Below are 17705 nucleotides of genomic sequence, written 5' to 3'. Positions count from 1 at the left end.
GTAGCCTAGTGGTTAAAGCGTTCGCTCATCACGCCGAGAAGCCCATTTCTGATGTCCCCTGCCGTGATATTGCTGGAATATTGCTAAAAGCGGCGTAAAACCATACTCACTCACTCACTCACTCACATTCCAGTTCCAGTTTGTTTTGTTTTCAAAATCAGATGAATGGTTGAATGAACGTTGGTTTGCACAACATCCAACAATGTTAGAAATACGTTGTTATGTTTAAGCCTGGTCCAGGGGATTATTTACTTGTCTTCAGAGTGTGTAACTTGTCCTCCTTGAAGGAGACAAGTGTTTACAAGTGTGTTTTACTGTTTACATTTTCTGTCGGTTTTATTCAGTTCCAATTTGTAGCAAAATTGAAACATTGGATAGCTTCCGAATTATGGCTCTCCAATGCCACTAGTCAATTGGGACTACCATCATTAGATTTTTACTCATCCTCAGCACATTTCAGTCGACTCGCGTGAAGGCTGCAGCATTAGCTCAGATATATCATGGTGACGCATCTTCCCGAGGCAAGTCAGATAACTGACTTTAAAAGTCCAGTTTCCACCATTGCTGACTAGGCTGGAATTCCTGGGCTCGATCTTAGCGGCACCAAGACAAGACGATCTGACCGATAATCAAGATCTATATTGTGATAAAATGGGTCTTACATCGCAGAGTGCATCAAATCACGTGAGCACCTTGATTAAAATCATGAAAAGATTTAGAAAATATCTGTTGACAACGAGTTGGCGGTGCACATGCTTTACAAATCCTGCAATTAACTGAAATCAGCACAACAGTTTACAAACTTGATTTCGATTTCGTTTCACGATTTTGATTGGACTATGCATAGATGCGTTAGCCCAGCCAAAATGTAACTCAATAATACCAGACTAGTTCGGCAAGGGTGGAAACTGGACTTTTATAGTCAGTTAACTCTCTTGCCTTGGGAAGATGTGACCTGGCTCTAATCAAACCTGGGTGAGTGAGTGTTGTTGAATGCTAAATTTAGCAATTTTCCAGTTTTACAACTGTTTTGGGTAAATAATGGAGTCTGGGCCAGCCCAAGCCAGTTGCTGATGGCATAAGGAGGATTCTTTTCGTCAGGGTACAGGGTCGGACATTGTGATCCTCATTTCAGTCTCTTTTGAAGCACTGCAATGATGACGTGGCAAAGCTTTGTAACACTGTTGTCAAGTTTTATCTATCAAATTCTGGACTACTTTTCTTGTTTGTTTTCAGGCCATGGATTCACCGGCCATTACATGGAATACTTTGGTATGAACACAGACACAGAGTCACTGGTGTACCTGATGCTGGCCAACTATATGTTGCATTCTCTTTATCCATTCATCATCACAATAGCTGAGGTGAGATATAGCCTTTAACAGTAGCTGAAGTGAGATAGAGCCTTTTATTGTAGCTGAGGTGAGATGGAGCCTATAACAGTAACTGAGGTGTGATATAGCCTTTGACAGTAGCTGAGGTGTGATATAGCCTTTGACAGTAGCTGAGGTGTGATATAGCCTTTGACAGTAGCTGAGGTGTGATATAGCCTTTGACAGTAGCTGAGTTGAGATAGAGCCTTTAACAGTACCTGAAGTGAGATAGAGCCTTTAACAGTAGCTGAGGTGTGATATAGCCTTTGACAGTGGCTGAGGTAAGATAGAGCCTTTAACAGTAGCTGAGGTGAGATAGAGCCTATAACAGTAGCTGAGGTGAGGGAGAATCTTTAACAGAGCTGAGGTGAGATGGAGCCTATAACAGTAGCTGAGGTGAGACAGAGCCTTTGACAGTAGCTGAGGTGTGATATAGCCTTTGACAGTGGCTGAGGTAAGATAGAGCCTTTAACAGTAGCTGAGGTGAGATAGAGCCTTTAACAGTACCTGAGGTGAGAGAGAATCTTTAACAGTAGCTGAAGTAAGAGAGAGCCTTTTATTGTAGCTGAGGTGAGATAGAGCCTTTAACAGTAGCTGAGGTGAGATAGAGCCTTTAACAGTAGCTGAGGTGAGATAGAGCCTTTAACAAAGCTGAAGTGAGATGGAGCCTATAACAGTAGCTGAGGTGTGATAGAGCGGGGGCATGGGTGGCCCAGTCGCTAAGGCACTGCGATTCCATGGGAACGCCAGAAACCTAAGATTGTGGGTTCGAATCCCGGTTCACCCCGATTATGTTTCTAGGTTTGTCAGCACCATACCTGTGCTTGTGGGTTTCACCAAAGTGGTAAACGTCTGAGACCTGCATCACTTCGGGCTTTCCTCCCACGTTAAAATGACATGCCGTTATATAACTGGAATAATGTTAAAAGCGATGTTAAACCCAACTCACTCACTTTAACAGTAGCTGAGGTGAGATAGAGCCTTTGAAGTAGCTGAGGTGAGATAGAGCCTTTAACAGTAGCTGAGGTGAGATAGAGCCTTTAACAGTAGCTGAGGTGAGATAGAGCCTTTAACAGTAGCCGAGGTGAGATAGAGCCTATAACAGTAGCTGAGGTGAGATAGAGCCTTTAACAGTAACTGAGGTGAGATAGAGCCTTTTATTGTAGCTGAGTTGAGATAGAGCCTTTAACAGTAGCTGAGGTGAGATAGAGCCTTTAACAGTAGCTGAGGTGAGATAGAGCCAATAACAGTAGCTGAGGTGGGATAGAGCCTTTGAAGTAGCTCAGGTGAGATAGAGCCTTTAACAGTAGCTGAGTTGAGATAGAGCCTTTAACAGTAGCTGAGGTGAGATAGAGCCTTTAACAGTAGCCGAGGTGAGATAGAGCCTATAATAGTAGCTGAGGTGAGATAGAGCCTTTAACAGTAGCTGAGGTGAGATAGAGCCTTTAACAGTAGCCGATGTGAGATAGAGCCTATAACAGTTGCTGAGGTGATATAGCCTTTAACAGTAACTGAGGTGAGATATAGCCTTTGACAGTAGCTGAGGTGAGATAGAGCCTTTAACAGTAGCCGAGGTGAGATAGAGCCTATAACAGTAGCTGAGGTGAGATAGAGCCTTTAACAGTAGCTGAGGTGAGATAGAGCCTTTAACATTAGCCGAGGTGAGATAGAGCCTATAACAGTTGCTGAGGTGAGGTATTGTCTAAAAGCTGAGGTGAGGTATTGCCTTTCACAGTAACTGAAGTGAGATATGCCCTTGAAGAGTAGCTGAGGTGAGATAGAGCCTTCAATACTACCTGAGGTGTGATATAGCCTTTAATTGTAGCTGAGATGTGATATAGCCTTTAATTGTAGCTGGGATGTGATATAGCCTTTAACAGTAACTGAGGTGAGATATAGCCTTTGACAGTAACTGAGGTGAGATATAGCCTTCAATAGTAGATGAGGTGAGATATATCCTGTGAAGAAGCTATATCTCCTGTGTAGCTGGGGTGAGATATATGTTGTGTAGCTGATTTGAGATATATCTTGTGTAGCTGAGGTGAGATATATTCTGTGAAGAAGCTTTCTCTCCTGTGTAGCTGAGGTGAGATATGTTGTGTAGCTGAGGTGAGATATACCTTGTGTAGCTGAGGTGGGATATATTCTGCGAAGAAGCTTTCTCTCCTGTGTAGCTGAGGTGAGATATGTTGTGTAGCTGAGGTGAGATATACCTTGTGTAGCTGAGGTGAGATATATTCTGTGAAGAAGCTTTCTCTCCTGTGTAGCTGAGGTGAGATATGTTGTGTAGCTGAGGTGAGATATACCTCGTGTAGCTGAGGTGAGATATATTCTGTGAAGAAGCTTTCTCTCCTGTGTAGCTGAGGTGAGATATGTTGTGTAGCTGAGGTGAGATATACCTTGTGTAGCTGAGGTGGGATATATTCTGCGAAGAAGCTTTCTCTCCTGTGTAGCTGAGGTGAGATATGTTGTGTGGCTGAGGTGAGATATATCTTGTGTAGCTGAGGTGAGATATTGCCCAAAGAGGGGAAGTGAAATTACCAGACAATAAAGAAACAAACTACGTAAGAGATGGGTCTGCAATGCCAGGGGTCGTGCTGTGAATCTGATTATCTGGTAAAGAAATAATAACTTCTTGTTTAAGGTTTAAGATATATTTGATCAATATTGTACCCGTGTGATTGATGTGTGTCCACAGGAAGTGTCTGGGATGCCGACGCTGTGCCGTCCCGTGGAGGAAGGGGGTGGGGGATTTGACTACCGATTGGCCATGGCTCTTCCAGACATGTGGATCAAGGTAACAGTAACGTACAGTTCCTTTGTTTGTTTGTGTGTTGTTTAACGCCACACTCAGTAATGTTCCAGCTATATGATGGCAGTCTGTAAATAATCGAGTCTGGATCAGACAATCCAGTGATTGACATCATGAGCATCAATCTACGCAATTGTGATTGCTGACAATGTTAACCTCCTTGGTCATGTGGACAAGGCATCCAACCTCAGTTCAGAAAGTCTGTGGTTTGATTCCTTTCATGGCCACTACCTAATGAAAAAACATGCAACTTTATGGATAACAACTTCTGGTTATTGCATTCAGCAGTGTTGTGATGTAGATATTATACTGATATCAAGTAACTACAACCAATCAAACCGCTACATTATGGTGAAACGACATTCATCAATTTCTACATGGATTCTTCTTGTTGGAACAAAGAGTCCCACCTGAATGTGTTAGTCAGTGCTACCTGGTACACTTGAAAACAAAAACATTTCTCTCCCAGCGAACAATAATCTTGGTTGCTTGTTTCAGTATTTGAAAGAGAGCAGCGACGAAGACTGGAAAATCGGTGACATGGCCCACACACTGGTGAACCGACGTTACGGGGAGAAGTGTATCGCCTACGCAGAGAGCCACGACCAGGCACTGGTGGGGGACAAGTCGCTGGCATTCTGGCTGATGGACAAGGAAATGTACACACATATGTCCACCATTTCAGAGCCGAACCATATTGTTGATCGAGGAATTGCCTTACACAAGATGATCCGACTGATAACGATTGGACTGGGTGGAGAAGGTTATTTGAATTTCATTGGTGAGTGTGATTAGAAACTGTGTTTAAAGTGTCTCATGAGTCAAGAAACCAGATGATGAGTGAGGTGAGTGAGTGAGTGAAAAAAACAGATGATCAGTGATGGTGAGTGAGTGAGTGAGTTCACAAACCAGATATCAGTGATGGTGAGTGAGTGAGTGAGTTTATAAACCAGATATCAGTGATGGTGAGTGAGTGAGTTTATAAACCAGGTATCAGTGATGGTGAGTGAGTGAGGTTAGAAACCAGATGATCAGTGATGGTGAGTGAGTGAGTGAGTTTAGAAACCAGATATCAGTGATGGTGAGTGAGTGAGTTTAGAAACCAGATATCAGTGATGGTGAGTGAGTGAGTTTAGAAACCAGATATCAGTGATGGGGAGTGAGTGAGGTTAGAAACCAGATGATCAGTGGTACTGAGTGAGTGAGTGATTGAGTTTATAAACCAGATGATCAGTGATGGGGAGTTAGTTTATAAACCAGATATCAGTGATGGGGAGTGAGTGAGGTTAGAAACGAGATGATCAGTGATGGTGAGTGAGTGAGTGAGGTTAGAAACCAGATGATCAGTGATAGTGAGTGAGTTTAGAAACCAGATATCAGTGGTGGGGAGTGAGTGAGTGAGGTTATAAACCAGATGATCAGTGATGGTGAGTGAGTGAGTTTAGAAACCTGATATCAGTGGTGGGGAGTGAGTGAGTGAGGTTATAAACCAGATGATCAGTGATGGTGAGTGAGTGAGTTTAGAAACCTGATATCAGTGGTGGGGAGTGAGTGAGTGAGGTTATAAACCAGATGATCAGTGATGGTGAGTGAGTGAGTTTAGAAACCTGATATCAGTGGTGGGGAGTGAGTGAGTGAGGTTATAAACCAGATGATAAGTGGTGGGGAGTGAGTGAGTGAGGTTATAAACCAGATGATCAGTGATAGTGAGTGAGTGAGTTTAGAAACCAGATATCAGTGATGGTGAGTGAGTTTAGAAACCAGATGATCAGTGGTGGGGAGTGAGTGAGTGAGGTTATAAACCAGATGATCAGTGATAGTGAGTGAGTGAATTTAGAAACCAGATATCAGTGATGGTGAGTGAGTGAGTTTAGAAACCAGATGATCAGTGATGGCGAGTGAGTGAGTGAGTTCACAAACCAGGTATCAGTGATGGTGAGTGAGTGAGTGAGTTTATAAGCCAGATATCAGTGATGGTGAGTGAGTGAGTTTAGAAACCGGATATCAGTGATGGTGAGTGAGTGAGGTTATAAACCAGATGATCAGTGATGGCGAGTGAGTGAGTTTAGAAACCGGATATCAGTGGTGGGGAGTGATTGAGTTTAGAAACCAGATATCAGTGATGGTGAGTGAGTGAGTGAGTTTAGAAACCAGATATCAATGATGGCGAGTGAGTGAGGTTAGAAACCAGATATCAGTGGTGGGGAGTGAGTGAGGTTAGAAACCAGATATCAGTGATGGTGAGTGAGTGAGTTTAGAAACCAGATGATCAGTGATGGCGAGTGAGTGAGTTTAGAAACCGGATATCAGTGGTACTGAGTGAGTGAGTGAGTGAGTGAGTTTAGAAACCGGATAACAGTGGTACTGAGTGAGTGAGTGAGTGAGTTTAGAAACCGGATAACAGTGGTACTGAGTGAGTGAGTGAGTGAGTTTAGAAACCAGATATCAGTGGTGGGGAGTGAGTGAGTGAGGTTAGAAATCAGATGATCAGTGATGGTGAGTGAGTGAGTTTAGAAACCAGATGATCAGTGATGACGAGTGAGTGAGTTTAGAAACCGGATATCTGTGGTACTGAGTGAGTGAGTGAGTGAGTTTAGAAACCGGATATCAGTGGTACTGAGTGAGTGAGTGAGTGAGTTTAGAAACCAGATATTGGTGGTGGGGAGTGAGTGAGTGAGTTTAGAAACCTGATATCAGTGGCACTGAGTGAGTGAGTGAGTTTAGAAACCGGATATCAGTGGTACTGAGTGAGTGAGTTTAGAAATCAGATGATCTGTGATGGCGAGTAAGTGAGTTCAGAAACCAGATGATCAGTCATAACAAATCCTACAACATGAAAGTTGGTACCATGTCTTTCAAAGTCATGTTTGATGTCATTGTGAAACATGGATGTGCAAAGGGGTATCAAAAAGGCAGCCACATTGAACAAGTCTATTTTTGGCATTTTTTCATTTTGTTTAAAATGTCATTAAATTTGGTAAAAGTGAAGTTAGTAGTGGAGTTCAACATATATGTTCTGTGTTTTGAGACATTTTAAAATTTGACCCTAATTTGACCTTTGCACTTTGACCATACGGCATTTCTGTATATTGCACCTATGTATTGTGCCTTTGTCTCCAGGCAACGAGTGGGGACATCCGGAGTGGCTGGACTTCCCCCGTGTCGGCAATAACGAGAGCTTCCACTACTGCCGTAGACAGTGGAACCTGGTAGATGACAAGGTTTTGAAGTATCAGTTCCTCAACAACTTTGACCGTGACATGATCCACCTGGAACAGAAGTATGGTTGGCTCAGTCATTCTCAGGTGACTAATGGTGATGCTTGACGATACCCTAGACAACTGTGACCCTTGACTGATGGTGATGCTTGACTGATGGTGATGCTTGACTGATGGTGATGCTTGACTGATGGAGATGCTTGACGGATGGTGATGCTTGACTGATGGAGATGCTTGACGGATGGTGATGCTTGACTGATTGAGATGCTTGACGATACCCTAGACAACTGTGACCCTTGACTGATGGTGATGCTTGACTGATGGAGATGCTTGACTGATGGTGATGCTTGACTGATGGAGATGCTTGACGGATGGTGATGCTTGACTGATGGTGATGCTTGATGGGGATGTTTTGACAGATGGTGATGCTTGACGGATGGTGATGCTTGACGGATGGTGATGCTTGACTGATTGTGATGCTTGACTGAGGTGATCCTTGACTGATGGTGATGCTTGACGGATGGTGATGCTTGACGGATGGTGATGCTTGATGGATGGAGATGCTTGATGGATGGTGAGGCTTGACGGATGGTGATACTTGATGGATGGTGATGCTTGATGGATGGTGATGCTTGACTGATGGTGATGCTTGACTGATGGTGATGCTGACTGATTGTCATGCTTGACTGATGGAGATGCTTGACGGATGGTGATGCTTGACTGATGGTGATGCTTGACTGATGGTGATGCTTGACTGATGGTGATGCTTGACTGATGGTGGTGCTTGACTGATGGTGATGCTTGACTGATGGAGATGCTTGACAGATGGTGATGCTTGATGGATGGTGATGCTTGACTGATGGTGATGGTTGATGGATGGTGATGCTTGATGGATGGAGATGCTTGACGGATGGTGATGCTTGACTGATGGTGATGCTTGACTGATGGTGATGCTTGACGGATGGTGAAGCTTGATGGATGGTGAAGCTTGATGGATGGTGATGCTTGATGGATGATGATGCTTGATGGATGATGATGCTTGATGGATGGTGATGCTTGACGGATGGTGATGCTTGATGGATGGTGATGCTTGATGGATGGAGATGCTTGATGGATGGTGATGCTTGACTGATGGTGATGCTTGACTGATGGTGATGCTTGACTGATGGTGATGCTTGATGGATGGTGAAGCTTGATGGATGGTGATGCTTGACTGATGGTGATGCCTGACTGATGGTGATGCTTGATGGGGATGTTTTGACAAATGGTGATGCTCGACTGATGGTGATGCTTGATGGATGGTGATGCTTTACTGATGGTGATGCTTGATGGATTATGATGCTTGACTGATGGTGATGCTTGACTGATGATGATGCTTGACTGATGGTGATTCTTGACTGATGGTGATGCTTGATGGATGGTGATGCTTGATGGATGGTGATACTTGACTGATGGTGATGCTTGACTGATGGTGATGCTTGACTGATGGAGATGCTTGACGGATGGTGATGCTTGACTGATGGTGATGCTTGATGGGGATGTTTTGACAGATGGTGATGCTTGACGGATGGTGATGCTTGACGGATGGTGATGCTTGACTGATTGTGATGCTTGACTGAGGTGATCCTTGACTGATGGTGATGCTTGACGGATGGTGATGCTTGACGGATGGTGATGCTTGATGGATGGAGATGCTTGATGGATGGTGAGGCTTGACGGATGGTGATACTTGATGGATGGTGATGCTTGATGGATGGTGATGCTTGACTGATGGTGATGCTTGACTGATGGTGATGCTGACTGATTGTCATGCTTGACTGATGGAGATGCTTGACGGATGGTGATGCTTGACTGATGGTGATGCTTGACTGATGGTGATGCTTGACTGATGGTGATGCTTGACTGATGGTGGTGCTTGACTGATGGTGATGCTTGACTGATGGAGATGCTTGACAGATGGTGATGCTTGATGGATGGTGATGCTTGACTGATGGTGATGGTTGATGGATGGTGATGCTTGATGGATGGAGATGCTTGACGGATGGTGATGCTTGACTGATGGTGATGCTTGACTGATGGTGATGCTTGACGGATGGTGAAGCTTGATGGATGGTGAAGCTTGATGGATGGTGATGCTTGATGGATGATGATGCTTGATGGATGATGATGCTTGATGGATGGTGATGCTTGACGGATGGTGATGCTTGATGGATGGTGATGCTTGATGGATGGAGATGCTTGATGGATGGTGATGCTTGACTGATGGTGATGCTTGACTGATGGTGATGCTTGACTGATGGTGATGCTTGATGGATGGTGAAGCTTGATGGATGGTGATGCTTGACTGATGGTGATGCCTGACTGATGGTGATGCTTGATGGGGATGTTTTGACAAATGGTGATGCTCGACTGATGGTGATGCTTGATGGATGGTGATGCTTTACTGATGGTGATGCTTGATGGATTATGATGCTTGACTGATGGTGATGCTTGACTGATGATGATGCTTGACTGATGGTGATTCTTGACTGATGGTGATGCTTGATGGATGGTGATGCTTGATGGATGGTGATACTTGACTGATGGTGATGCTTGACTGATGGTGATGCTTGACTGATGGAGATGCTTGACTGATGATGATACTTGACTGATGGTGATGCTTGACTGATGGTGATGCTTGACTGATGGTGATGCTTGACTGATGGAGATACTTGACTGATGATGATACTTGACTGATGGAGATGCTTGACTGATGATGATACTTGACTGATGGTGATGCTTGACTGATGGTGATGCTTGACTGATGGTGATGCTTGACTGATGGTAATGCTTGCCTGATGATGATGCTTGACTGATGGTGATGCTGGATGGATGGTGATGCTTGATGAATGGTGATGCTTGACTGATGGTGATACTTGACTGATGGTGATGCTTGATGGATGGTGATGCTTGATGGATGGTGATACTTGACTGATGGTGATGCTTGACTGATGGTGATGCTTGATAGATGGTGATGCTTGACTGATGGTGATGCTTGACTGATGGTGATGCTTGACTGATGGTGATGCTTGATGGATGGTGATGCTTGACTGATGGTGATGCTTGACTGATGGTGATACTTGACTGATGTTGATTCTTGACTGACTGATTGTGATGCTTGACTGATGATGATGCTTGACTGATGGTGATGCTTGATGGATGGTGATGCTTGACTGATGGTGATGCTTGACTGATGGTGATACTTGACTGATGGTGATGCTTGATTGATGGTGATGCTTGACGGATGGTGATCCTTGATGGATGGTGATGCTTGACTGATGGTGTTGCTTGACTGATGGTGATACTTGACTGATGGTGATGCTTGACTGATGGTGATGCTTGATTGATGGTGATACTTGACTGATGGTGATGCTTGATTGATGGTGATGCTTGATTGATGGTGATGCTTGACTGACTGATGGTGATGCTTGACGGATGGTGATCCTTGATGGATGGTGATGCTTGACTGATGGTGTTGCTTGACTGATTGTGACTGAATAAGATATAAGACACAGCTATATTATTATCTCCCATCGTGTCTGTCCGTCAGTCAGTCGTTACAACCCTTGCTCCATGCTTACTGTGTGAAATTGTAGAAAGTTTTCTTCAGAAACTACTGATGTTACATGAAGGAAACTTTGCTACTTATCTGAGAGATACTTGTCAAGACTGATTTCAAAAGTTTGTCCTATCAATTATTTCTTCATAGAGTTAGGGCCCTTGCTCCGTGCTTTTCAACTAAATGTGTACTGCTTGAAATGGGGACAAATTTTCTCAGAAACTACTATTGTTACATGAATGAAACTTTGCAAGTTCATCTAAGAGATCGAAAGTTGGTCTCGTCAATTATTTCTTTACAGAGTTAGGGCCCTTGCTCCGTCTTTTTTAACTTAATGTATATTGTGTGTAACGGGAACAGGTATTCTCAATAACTTCTGACGTTACATGATTGAAACTTTGCAAGTTTATCTAAGACATACTTTTGAAGACTGATTTTGAAAATTTGTCCCCTTATTTTTGTTGTTGAGAATTATGGCCCTTGCTCCGTGCTTTTCTACTAACTGCATACTGTGTGCAACTGGGACAAATTTTCACAGAAACTACTGAAGTTACTCAAACGAAAGCTTGCATGCTTATCTAAGAGTTACTTGTCAAGACTGAGTTCGAAAGTAGGTCCTGTCAATTATTTCTTCATAGAGTTAGGGCCCTTGCTCTGTGCTTTTCAACTTAATACATATTGCTTGAAATGGGGACATATTTTCTAGGAAACTAATATTGTTATATGAATGAAACTTTGCGAGTTTATAAAAGAGTTACTTGTCAAGACTGAGTTTGAAAATTGGTCCCGTAAATTATTTCTTTAAAGAGTTATGGCCCTTGGTGCATAGTGTGTGCAATGGGTACAAGTTTTCTCAGAAACTATTAAAGTGAGCTTATCTAAGAGATACTTATCAAGACTGAGGGTTTTCCTTCAGAGGAGGCGCCTTTTGTGTGTATCAATTTCACATTTCAGCAATCTTTTTGATGACATAAAGTAGCCTAAGTGTCTATCTCCCTTTGAGGTTTTTAGGACTTTTTTCAGTTTAGGGGCGGTCGGGTAGCCTAGTGGTTTAAGCGTTAGCTCGTCACGCCGAAGACCCGGGTTCAATTCCCGACATGGGTACAATGTGTGAAGCCCATTTCTGGTGTCCCCCGCCGTGATATTGCTGGAATATTGCTAAAAGCGGCATAAAACCATACTCTCTCACTCACTTTTTCATTTTGTATTCACATTTATATAAACAAACAAAATTCTTATGTGCCTGATGGCGGGGGATAGTGATAACGCTGTTTGCTTGTTCAAGATACATTGTTTGACTCTGTGTGATGACTGGAATGAAAGTTCTGTTGCCACAAAAAAAATGATTGCCCCACCCAGATATGGATGAACGTTTTGTTTTTCAGAATTACGTGAGCTGTAAGCATGAAGGTGACAAGGTGATGGTGTTCGACAGGGCAGATTGTCTTGTTTTCATCTTCAACTTCCATCATGACAAGAGCTACACGGACTACAAGATCGGTGTTGGAGCTCCGGGAAGATATCCTTTCTCATTCTTTAAAGAAGTTTGTAGATTCGAACCCACAATAGGTTCCTGGCACAGCTAAGGGATGCAACTCTGCAAAATACCTGTGCCTCCATGTATGCAAGAGGCATCACCTGGCCTATATTGTACCATGAACTACCTTTCGCATCAAGCTTCAGTGTCAGTAGAACATTCCTTACATGAATGAATGAATGAATGAATGAATGAATGAATGAATGAATGAATTTTGTTTAAAGCCGCACTCAGTAATATTCCAGCTATATGACGGCTGTCTATAAATAATCGAGTCTGGACCAGACAATCCTGTGATTGACATCATGAACATCGATCAATGCAGTTGGGATCGGTGACATGCATCAACCAAGTCAGCGAGCCTGACCACCCGATCCCGTTAGTCGCCTCTTACGACGAGCATAGTCACCTTTTGGGGCAAGCATGGGTTGCTGAAGACCTATTCCAGCCCGGATCTTCACGGGTCGAATGAATGAATGAATGAATGAATGAATGAATGAATGAATGAATGAATGAATGAACAGACCTTAGTACAACATCTCATAGAATCGGATGTATACATCTCTAACTTCATGTTCATCAGCATATTCTCTGCCCTTGTTTGCCCTTGACCTTGGTCACATACAGGATAGTGCTCGACTCAGATGCCGAACAGTATGGTGGTCACAAGCGTCTCAACCACGACACAGACTTCTTCACCAAGGATGAGCCGTGGAATGAACGCCCTCATCATACCTATGTAAGTTGCCTCAGACTTCCAGTCGGCTTGTGAGGTGTGGTTTGTTTAACTTAATTGAGGTGGGTTAACTTTAAAGGGTATCTAACATGCCTGTCCTTATACATATTAATGTTTACAGTCTGTGCCAAAAGCTGTTGTGTCTGGACCTAGAATGCCCTCGTGGTATAGTGGTAGAGCGTTCGTCCTGAGAGCAGAAGGTCCGGGGTTCAATCCCCGGCCGTGTCATACCAAAGACGATAAAAGATGGTACTTGTTGTTACCCTGTCTGGGCTAAAGCAAGGACTGGTCGGGTCGGAGTCAGTATACTGTGTCTGAGTGGGGTATTCATGTTAAACTGCGGCATGGTATCTCTGTGGGCCAGCACTATAACATCGGCATCAGTCCTGACTAGTCCAAGCAGCCACACACACATACACGTGCATGCACGTCGCTATTTAAGTGCAATAATCTTGGACGCAACGTGAGAACCCATTTCACCTCACCCCTAATGGACCTATCTGGTCCATTGGTAATTTTTTTATGGCTTTTTATGTTAATGTGTGGACAATTGTGAGCTGAGCTTATATTTTTAGTTTCAACAAAATTAGTAAATGCACAGTCATGTGACCGGATTTCTGGTACATCACTTGATTGTCTGGTTTGTTTACATCCCGCTGTCTTATGGGAGGAGTACTGCTGTGTGGCGTCAGTCAACAAACACTTACTATTTTACACAAATTGTGGGAGTGACGGGTGCTACAGGTAGAGCAGGACATGAATACCCTTTTCGCAAACCCCTGGTGTCATCACTAATTTTTAGTGATCCATTCATATAATTTTCACTATTTTGCCATTTAAACCCAAAAGGCATCTCTTTCATCAGATAATCTTGGGAGGTGATGTTTTGTGTTTACCGGAACTTTTGCTTGACTCTTGCTTAGGACTATTAGCACAATCTTCAGACACAAAATAACCAATCTTTCAGAAACATACTAACCCCCATGTTAGATTTAACAGTGAGTGAGTGAGTGAGTGAGTGAGTGAGTTGGGTTTCACACCGCTTTTAACAGTATTCCAGTTATATCACGGCATGTCAGCTTAATGTGGGAGGAAAGCCCGAAGTGATGCAGGTCTCAGACGTTTACCACTTTGGTGAAACCCATGAGCACGGGTATAGTGCTGACAAACCTAGAAACATAATCGGGGCGAACCGGGATCCGAACCCACAATCATAGGTTTCTGGCGTACCCAAGGGACGCAACTCTGCACAGTGACTGGGCCACCTGTGCCCCCGTTAGATTTAACAGCCAGCTAACACAGACTTCATGGCAGCTGAGATAACCAGGTTGTTGTGCAACCAGGCCCAGAGTTCTGCAAACATTTGACCTTTTCCTGCCTTACTGGAAGCTTGGTACACCATTTGAGTATTAAGATAAAAATCATAATACAGTTGGCCTTAGAAAACATGTGCCAGAAAGCAATGTAAGATTAGATAAAATAGCACAACATAGTAGCTTCTATCCTGATGCAAATTTGTTTTTTCGACCATATTCTTTGCAACCTAAAAATTGATGTATCATCTTAAAGTTGCTGACCCCTAGCCAAGATTGCGACTCAATATCAATGCGACTCCCCCCACCCTATCCTCAGTGGAATGATGCATATCTTTACCTTAATCCAATCAAACAGCAAATAGTACTGCTTATTAGCACTGAGTAAAGCACTTCTGTGATAACAATTAACAGTGTTTTCCTGAACACAACACGCAGTTTATATGTTTATTCTGTTGACTGGCATTAAGGAAGTTCAAAGGCAATAAACTAAATGAACCAACAGCAGTTCACAGATTGGAGTGGTCTACGATGCCTAGTTTCATACAAATGAGTAGCAGTGATAACTCACCAGATGCCTATTGCGTAATTCCTATTCTTTTAATAACATTGTTAACTGCTGCTCAATAAACCTTGTTTGGTATTTCCGCTATCCAAAGTGTGCATTGAGGCCGTTTGATTGTTGATTTTTGAGACAAAAATGCGAAGTTTCATTAATGCGAACAAAGACCACTCACATTTTTTACATTTAATTCACACTCGCGTTAACTTCAAGATTTACGGTATTGTAGCTTGTAGGAAAATATAGACAAAGCCATTAGTTCTGGATCAGTCATTCACAATTTGGATGTTATTCATATATGTATGATGTATTTGTCCTATTTTCAGGTGTACATCCCATCTCGAGTGGCCATTGTCCTGGCAAAGATGGACTAACATCAGACTGTGCGTTTATCTCATTATTAGTGGCAATTGTCCAGGCAAAGGGTGACTCATGTCACATTTTGAGTCATGCCACTCAGTGGCAAATTTCCTTGCAAAGGTGGACTAACTAACGCCAGGCTGTGTTCTCAGCTGGGACTGTGTATGTGTTTATTGTGATGCAGGGTTCGCATGGATTCCCATGAGGCTTAAGAACACTCTACTTACTTTAGGGCTTTGTTCACAGTCATTGTAAAGGCCTTGCAGAGAATTTCAGGATTCCCGCACCTCAGTGTGTAGAGGTACAGAAGGGTCACAACAAACCATTCTGAGATTTATCCATTGCACATTGCTTCTGTTGGTGCTCAAAATGTAGAAAGCATAAGGCTTAAAAAAAAAATAGAATTCGTTCTCAGGCAATGGCTTTTGAAATTATTGTGCGGGCGGGCAATTTTTTGTTGTTGTTGGTTGTTCATGCTAGTATGTAACCAAATTTTGATTACAATAATTTCGGGGAAATCATGTTGTTCTTAAGTATTGTAGCATTCGACTGCCGGGGTCGTGTGTTTGAGAAGCGGAATATTTAAAAAAAATTTTTTTTTTTTTTGAAAATGGAAATAAAACCGAAAACGTGCGGCAGACTTTATGATGATGCGAGCGTTGCATAAGAACCATGACTGTTAATTTTTTTTAGCCTTATGTATTAAGACTTATTTGTCCAAAAATGTTGAAATAGCAAAGGTAATTGAAAGATATGAAACCATGAAAGATTGTAGTGTCCTTGACCTTCCATGACCTGCAGGGTGTCCAATGGCCTGGTGAAAAAAACATGCTCTTTTTCTGACATATATTGGTTCCCGGCCCCTATATCTATAAAACAGGGCCATTATATTGAATGACAATGGGTTACCTGATACATATTCAGACAATCAGAAGAAGCTGTGTATGGGCTGAGTAAACCGTGTGATGTGCTGGAACAAGTATCAGATATGACTGTCTGGGGTACATTTGACAGTATAATGTTTGTTATATGTCATGACATATAAGCTTTTGCAAAGTGTACTGTTGCTTTGTGAAGAAAATAAAGCTGAAAAGTGCTGGTGTTGTTTGTGTTGTTTACCCATCTTGGTGACATGCCATTTTACAAATAGATCGGGGGGTCAGACTTGATTGATGGCATGTCATCGTACCCTGATGGTGTGTGTCGTTGCTCACAATATCAATCACTAGATTGTCTGATGTTTATTACAGGCTGTCCTCACGAACCTGAGATTTTGCTGAGTGTGGTGTTGAACAAGCACACACCATTTTACACAGTAATGGAGACCCGTGAAGATGTGGGGTAGAACAGGTCTTCAGCAACCCATGCTTGCCGTAAAAGGCGACTAACAGGGTGGTCAGGCTTGCTGACTTGGTTGATGCATGTCCTCGTATTGCATGGATCGATGCTCGTTAGGTCAATCACTGGATTGTCTGGTCCAGATTATTTACAGACAACTGTTGTATAGCTGGAATATTTAATAAAACATTCACCCCCATTCCAGTCTCACCCCCTTCTCTGCACTATGTTCTGACAGCCTAGACCCATCCCTTTTTCAGTCTGAATTTAATACAATAGGCTGAAGACCTATTCTATGCCAGATCTTCACAGGTCTTGTGTGAAAGAAAACACATTAGCAGAGAGAGTTTAACCACCCAAAGACGTATATATATTATATACCTATATACAGTAAACTACGGTTATAACGAACTAAAAAGGGACTACTAATTTTAGTTTGTTATAACCGTAATTCGTTATAAGCATATATACAGCATAACTACAGCATATAGTCGGGACTAAAAAGTTAGTTCGTTATATCCGTTAGTTCGTTATAAGCGTGTTCGTTATAACCGTAGTTTACTGTATATCTATATATACATACATCTATATATATCTATGTACGGCTTGGGACCACCCAATCCACAATTGTCTTTTTGTGATCTCATGTGATTTACAGAGGTCCTTTTCTGACGTTAAATCATACAGGGAATATGGCCAAATTCAACTTTGAGACATAAACCTTTCTTGCTAAATGTTGCACATGAAACCTAAGTTACCAAAGCCTAATTTTGTTTGATATAGGTAGTCCAGAGACCTTAATCTCGCCCTACGCCGCATTGAATGGGTTGAAGAAATTAAACAGCATCTTCACACACC

General features: G+C 42.7%; 1 protein-coding gene and 1 long non-coding RNA gene across 3 annotated transcripts in view; both read left to right on the top strand.

Annotated features, from left to right (window-relative positions):
- The window catches only part of LOC124151332 (1,4-alpha-glucan-branching enzyme-like), a 28881-nt gene extending 12274 nt beyond the window's left edge, over nt 1-16607 (top strand). The window contains exons 9-15 of the mRNA XM_048386072.1: nt 1237-1364; nt 4072-4170; nt 4684-4966; nt 7306-7490; nt 12387-12520; nt 13160-13277; nt 15476-16607. Coding sequence (XP_048242029.1) covers nt 1237-1364; nt 4072-4170; nt 4684-4966; nt 7306-7490; nt 12387-12520; nt 13160-13277; nt 15476-15523 — 995 coding nt within the window. The 3' untranslated portion in view covers nt 15524-16607. The remainder of the gene's footprint in view (nt 1-1236; nt 1365-4071; nt 4171-4683; nt 4967-7305; nt 7491-12386; nt 12521-13159; nt 13278-15475) is intronic.
- On the top strand, nt 1609-3142 carry LOC125374737. Of its 2 annotated transcripts, XR_007218738.1 has the most exons (3): nt 1609-1625; nt 1944-2058; nt 2371-3142. It is a non-coding gene; the product is annotated as an uncharacterized LOC125374737 (long non-coding RNA). The 2 variants fall into 2 exon arrangements; XR_007218737.1 differs by lacking the exon at nt 1609-1625 and having other exon boundaries at nt 1731-2058.
- Nucleotides 16608-17705: the final 1098 nt, after the last annotated feature.

The sequence above is a fragment of the Haliotis rufescens genome, unplaced genomic scaffold, assembly GCF_023055435.1.
Source record: "Haliotis rufescens isolate VD_foot unplaced genomic scaffold, xgHalRufe1.0.p SCAF_6, whole genome shotgun sequence".
Taxonomy (NCBI): Eukaryota; Metazoa; Mollusca; class Gastropoda; order Lepetellida; family Haliotidae; genus Haliotis; species Haliotis rufescens.
The sequence above is the reverse complement of the archived record's forward strand: the minus strand, read 5'-3'. Positions and strand labels throughout refer to the sequence as shown.